Source organism: Pterocles gutturalis, unplaced genomic scaffold, assembly GCF_000699245.1.
Source record: "Pterocles gutturalis isolate BGI_N339 unplaced genomic scaffold, ASM69924v1 scaffold269, whole genome shotgun sequence".
Lineage (NCBI taxonomy): Eukaryota > Metazoa > Chordata > Aves > Pterocliformes > Pteroclidae > Pterocles > Pterocles gutturalis.
In genome coordinates this window covers 3,518-9,664 of record NW_010127737.1, presented here as the reverse complement: position 1 = coordinate 9,664, position 6,147 = coordinate 3,518, and the positions used below count along the sequence as shown (strand labels likewise).

Sequence of the window (6,147 nt, the reverse complement as noted above, 5' to 3'; positions counted from 1 at the left end):
ACTGCTACAACCCACGCACCGGCCACTGGCGCTACCTGGCCGAGTTCCCCGAGCACCTGGGCGGGGGCTACAGCGTCGCTGCGCTGGGCAACGACATCTACGTCACCGGTAAGACACATGGAGGGGAAAAGTAGACGCGTGGGTTCTGTCAGCGAGACTCGGCATTTCTCGGGGTAGCAGAGTCTGAAGCTCTGCTGGGGCTGGGGACGAGTGCACCCGAAGGCAGGCACAGGGGCTCCTGGAGCCGGTGCTGGATTTAGCAGCTGGCCTCAGTCTGGGAGGTATTCTGTCATGACTAATGCTCCTGAGCACGCGGGCAGGAGTCACAGATCTTGCACTGGTGGAACTTTCTTAACCGTTTGCTCTGGGGGACAGGAGTGACTCGAGAGGTTTTTGAATTTCTGGCTGTGAAGAAGGTGCAGGGTTCAGAGCCCCGTGAATCACAAGCCAAGCGCGTGCTGGAGGCGGGGGCGGGTCAGAGAGCCCCGGGTTCCTCAGCCAGTGCCTCTGAGTCACAGCACCTTCCCCAGCACCAATCCTGCCTCCTCGCCGTCCGCTGGGGCTATAATTACTCTGTCAAGGTGACACAGAGGTGTAAATTTGGCTGTTAATCTGCATGGAGATGCCTCCTTTTCATCCCTGCGGCAGCTGTTCGGACCCAGGCCCTGGGAAGCCAGGCGCAGCAGGACAGCCCGCGCTGGGCGTGCAGGACGCGCTGGCAAAGGTGTGAAGGGCAGGTCAAGTGCAGGTGAACAGAAAAGTGTTAGTTCTTGAGTCAGCGAGCAGAAAACAAGGCTCTGCTTCAAAGGGCAGGGTTGTGAAAGTGATGGGCCACCAGCAGCTCGTTTGTACGGTCGCCCTTATATCGCGTGGGAGCTTCCGGGGCGATCCCAGGCGGGTGCAGGGGCACTGATACCACCCAGAGCCCCGTGCTGCGGCGGGGCTGCTGCTGGCGGGGATCTGGGGTGGTTCTGCTCAGTGTCAGCGTCACAGCGTGGGGATGGGGAGGGCTGGAGGGCTCCGTGCTGCTGGCGGTAACACTGCCTGGGGAGCGCTCGTCTCAGCAGCTTCTGGACAGCAACAGAGCAGGGGTGGCAGAATGGGAGAGAAAATGGTTATTTAGAAGAATGGAGGGAGTTTTGAGTGTGGCTTGAGTTGGAATGGCATGGGAGAAATCCTTCCTGGCTTGCTGGGAGAGAAACGGTGCAGAACTTGAGTAAAAATCCTCACAGTGCCCACCACTGTGGTCCCCCAGCCCTGAAATATTTTCATAACGTACGGCCCTGGGAAGCAGAAAAGCATGTGGGAGTGTTGGGAAGATGTAGCTGGAAAACACAACAGAGATCTTGGTCCTGAGCTGAGCCCTCTCCTCCGTTGCCCCGTGGTTCTTCCCTCTGCGGAGCCACGCTCTGAGCCGCGCTGTGCTGTGCTGTGCCGCAGGGGGATCGGACGGGTCGCGGCTCTACGACTGCGTCTGGAGGTACAACTCCAGCGTGAACGAGTGGACGGAGGTGTCGCCCATGCTGAAGGCCAGAGAGTACCACAGCTCCACGGTGCTGGACGGGCTGCTCTACGTGATCGCCTCCGACAGCACGGAGCGCTATGACCACACGGTGGACAGCTGGGAGGCCCTGCAGCCCATGCTCTACCCCATGCACCCCCTCCTGCCGTGGCAAGCTCTTCGCCATCGGCTCGCTGGCTGGGAAGGAGTCCATGGTCATGCAGTGCTACGACCCCGACAGCGACCTCTGGTCCCTGGTGAACTGCGGCCACCTGCCCCCCTGGTCCTTCGCCCCAAAGACCGTCACTCTCAACGGCCTCATGTACTTCATAAGGTGAGGAGTGGGAGCGATCGCCGCCCTCCCCCGGTGGGACCAGGGTCTCCCAGGGAAGGCGTGTGGGTTTTGCGGGTGGTCGTGGGAGAGAGCTGCGCTGGGACCGCACGGCGGTGTTTCCTCTGACGGTGCCCTGGGTCTGTAAACGCCTTTTCCCTGTCCTTCTGTCCTAGCCAGACCTCACAGAACTACATGTACAATTATGTAAAAATGTCTGAATCTGAAGCCACAGGCTGGGGGACAGCCAGGTATAAATCTGGCTGAAGTCAGCAGTGCCACTTGGAAACAGCCCTCTCGGTTTTCTTGGCTTCTGGGTCACCCCCCTTGTTGCTATAAATAAGCAAGTAAGCGCCAAGAAAACGTTAAACTGGCGCAGGAGAGGAGATCCTCTGTCTCAGCAGAGATAAGAGGACTGAAGATAGAATGATTGGTCACTATTTTTAAGTGCCTTTCCAAATTGGGACTTAATTACCCATCTGAAGCCGTCCTGGTGGCGCAAATACTGCAAATACTTCGGTTATCCACTTAATTAAAAATAAACGGAAAGGCATGCTAGCACCGAAGCATTTCAGCTTGTTGTGTTGACTTAGAGCAAACATAGACTGCTGTGACGGCCTCCAGACGCTTGTTTTTTTTTTTTAATCTCCTCTTGGCTTTGCATAAAGCAGCAGCTTCTGCTGAAGCCCTTTTATTTGAGTCACTTGGGTTCAGCCAGTGTCTTGGCTCCTGGCAGCTGTTTGCAGAGAGCCGCTGGAGTCACCTGGTTTTCAGTAAACGCCGGCAGGGCTTTTCTGGCTCCTCGGCTCTTGTCAAAAGCCGATTCTCTAGGTTTTCCTTTTCCTTATCCATTTTAAACTACTGATGATTGACACTTCAGGATTTCTGGTCACTTACGCATCTGCAGGAGTTAATGGGATTATCGGGGTCAGGTTCTCTCCCCTTGTTCACATGCGGCACGTGGGCTGCGGCTCTGCTGTGAGATGATCTCTGGAGGACAGAGCAGCAGGTTATGAACAAAAGTCACAGACTCATTTTTTGGTTAGTGCTAGTGGCTCAGGTGAAAGCTCCTGACCCCCTCTAGTACGAGGAGTTTTTTAGCTTCGAACATGGCACACCTTTATTTTCACTCCCTCCGCAGCTCAGATTCACGCCAGCAGTCGGTAGCGATACCTCGTCCCCCGCACGGTGTGTGGCCATGTCACGACAGGCACAAAGACTGTGAAATACTCCTCGCAGCCTTTGGAATCCGCCCGTAGCGCAGCTGTCTTGGAGTGACGGCCAGCACTTCGCCGCCGCCCTGACCTCGTCCTCTTCGCGTTCTCACGCCAGCCGCGCGCGTTCCTGCACCGCAAACATCCCTCACCTGTCGCTGTCACCCTCCCAAGTGGGGCGGTTGAGGAGCCTCAGGGGATTACACTGCCCCACCAGCACTCAGGCCTCCAGCCCATCTAAATTTGGTGTCAGCAAAACCCTCGAGCAGTGGGGATGCCGTTACTTCGCGGTGGACGAGGTTTAAGCCCCTGCACAGCATCAGTAATTTTTCTTCCCAGACCCTGAAGCAGCTGGCACCAGGTGGGGCTGTGAAATGCAGACGTGCAGAAAGGGAGTCTGTGAACACACCTCCCAGAGACACAGACAAAAAAAAGATTTGGGAAAGCCCTTGGGAACGAAACGCTCCTGCACCCACATGTGGCAGTGCGCAATGTCCGCGCCAACCTGGTCGCGGGCAGGGGTGCAGCAGAGAGGTGCGGGCAGTTCCTGGAGTCGAGGGTCGCTGCTGGCGCGGGAGGAGCCCATGCTGAAGGCTGGGGGCTGCGTCGAGACCCTGCCTTGCACAGGAACCCTTTGGTCTCCAATACACACAGCGGGATTGGAGCAGAAGGGCTCACAGAGCATTTTGGGCTGCTGAACTGGAGCTTCGCAAGGTGGGAGGGTTTTAGAAGGCAGAGGAGTCATCTTGTGTTTTCTCCCACAGAGACGACTCGGCTGAAGTGGATGTTTACAATCCAGCAAAGAATGAATGGGATAAAATCCCTGCCATGCTTCAGGTAGGACCGTTACTGATGAACTGGATGCTTAACCAGTGTTAAAAAGTGTCTTAATTTTCCTGTGGGACACAAGGCACTCTTTATATCATAGCCCCTTGCACACAGAGTGCGCTCAAACGTATTGTGCTCACCTATCGCAGCTGGTGGGGGCTGAGCCCCGTCCAAGCCAGGACCAATACCTTTAGTATCTGCCTGACCAGCAAAACCCGCCTTTCTCATTGTGTCTGTTTGCTTTTAAATTGTAGGTTCACGTTGGGGGGAGTGTGGCCGTGCTCGGCGGGAAGCTCTACGTCTCCGGCGGCTACGATAACACGTTTGAACTCTCGGACGTCCTGGAAGCCTACGACCCCGAGACGCGCACGTGGAGCGTGGTGGGCAGACTGCCCGAGCCCATCTTCTGGCATGGCAGCGTCAGCATATTCCGGCAGTTCATGCCGGAAACCACGCAGGAGGACGACACCATCACGCTGGACAACACCATCAACCTGAACAGGCAGCAGCAAAACCTTCACAACCAGAACCTTAACGAGCTTCGTTAGCAGGGGCGAGCACTGTCCCCCCGGCTCAATGCAAGCTTGCCATCCAGAACCAGCGTTGCTTTGAGAGAAGGCAGAGGCAAACCAGTGCTTAGAAACAAACGTACTGATCGTAGCGGGAGTGAAAACTGCGTGTTTGACATGCTGTTGCAGAACCGCAGCCGGCAAGGGCTCTGCTGCGGCGTCCCTCGCACCACGCTGCCCGCAGCAGAGACCCAAGAGGGGAACCCTGAGGAAAGCCATGGCGTTGAACATCACCGCAGCGTCGCAGCTCACGGCTTGTGGTCCGACGCCTTTCACTGGGAGCTCCTTCACCCCGTGATGCTTCGTTTGCCACCAAACTCCTTTCTTCAGTCTCTTTTTCGGGAGGGGTCTGGTAGGACAGGGGTCTGGATCCCCACCTCTGTTCTCCACCTCGGAGGCAGGCAGACCTGCTGTGCACGACTTCTCTGCGTGGTTAGAGGGGGGAAGGCCGTCCCACGAGAGCTGGCGGTTTGCTGGGGGGAGAGTTAATAAGAGGACACAGCCCCTCCTACCCTGTTGCCATGTCCTCTGTTCCTGTTCCTGCCTCCAGAAGGAACAGAAGTCCTGTAGCAGGAACCTCACCAAGGCTGGGTTATGAATCTTCACCTGTCCCTTTGGCTAAACTTTGGTTCTTCCTGTATTTTGTTGGAGTTTTTTAAGTTGCAGCATTTAAACTTTTGCAGGTATTTATTTTCCAGCCCTTCCTAGCAGAGTGCTTTTTCCTTCTAAGAAGAAACACCCTTATTTATCTTGACATGCTCACAACTCGATTGTTTTCATTCTGATATCCCCAGCTGTGCCCTCCTCTGAGGGGAAGGGGAGAAGTGAGTGCTGGCCCGAGGAGGGACCCCGGGGGTGGCCGCTGCTGCCCTGGGGAGTGGCCATTCCCCTTCCCGGGGTGACAGGGCTTGCTGACGGCAGGGTGAACCAGGCAGAAAAAGCCCAAACTCCCCAGGAAAGGTGAGCGCAGCTCCCTCAGGAGATTCTCTGCAGGCTCACGGCATGGCTGGCGGTGTTCAGCAAAAGCGCTTTGAAAAGCGTCACCTTGTGTGAAGGAACGCACTGGACCTTCGGAGGGGTCTCGTGCCTGTTGTGCCTCCAGTTTGCAGGAGCTCTTGGGATTTGGGGAACTGGAAAATGCCTCTGAGGTCATTTGGCGAAGGGGTAGCATTAGCTGGTGTTGCAGATTGGAAGGTAGTTAGTTTTTTTTCTTCTTCTTCTTTTTGCTTGGGGTTTGCTGTTCTTTTTGGCCTGTGTAAGATTTGCCTTTATGCTTGCCCAAGAGACCTCGCTAGCTTGGGCTGCGTTTCCTCTGTCTGCCTTTGCTGAGGAGAAGCTGCGCAGAGTTTACTCGTGGAGTGTTTCTTGAACAAGCGAAAGCTGCAGCACGGCTAACCCACAATGAGCGTTTTGCACCTTTGGGAAAACCGCAAAGCGTGGCAGTGGCTGAAGTGCTGGCTGGATGCGCTCACTTTTTCCAGCTTTTGTTCTTAACCGGTAGGAAAAGAAATTGAATTGAAACTTAATTCAGAGCTAGAAAGCCCCTATACTTGATTGCACGCCTCCTGGCTTGCCCTTGGACTGAGCAGTGGCAGAGCCCCAGCTCCACATCAGCGTCTTCACCGCTTTCAAACCTCTGGTTTGCCTTGGAGGCTCTTTTGCGCCACGCTCCTCAGCCGGGGAACAGGGGAAGCCGCTCCTGCA

At 55.8% G+C, this 6,147-nt stretch overlaps 1 protein-coding gene across 1 annotated transcript; it reads left to right on the top strand.

The window, feature by feature from the left end:
• Nucleotides 1-3: 3 nt before the first annotated feature.
• Nucleotides 4-4,422, top strand: KLHL21 (kelch-like family member 21; the record flags this gene model as incomplete). Its single annotated transcript, XM_010079345.1, is given in 5 exon segments — nucleotides 4-108; nucleotides 1,441-1,654; nucleotides 1,656-1,835; nucleotides 3,811-3,883; nucleotides 4,129-4,422. Coding segments are annotated over 5 exon segments (866 nt in total), but the record flags the coding sequence as incomplete, so codon positions are not given.
• Between the last annotated feature and the right edge of the window lie 1,725 nt (nucleotides 4,423-6,147).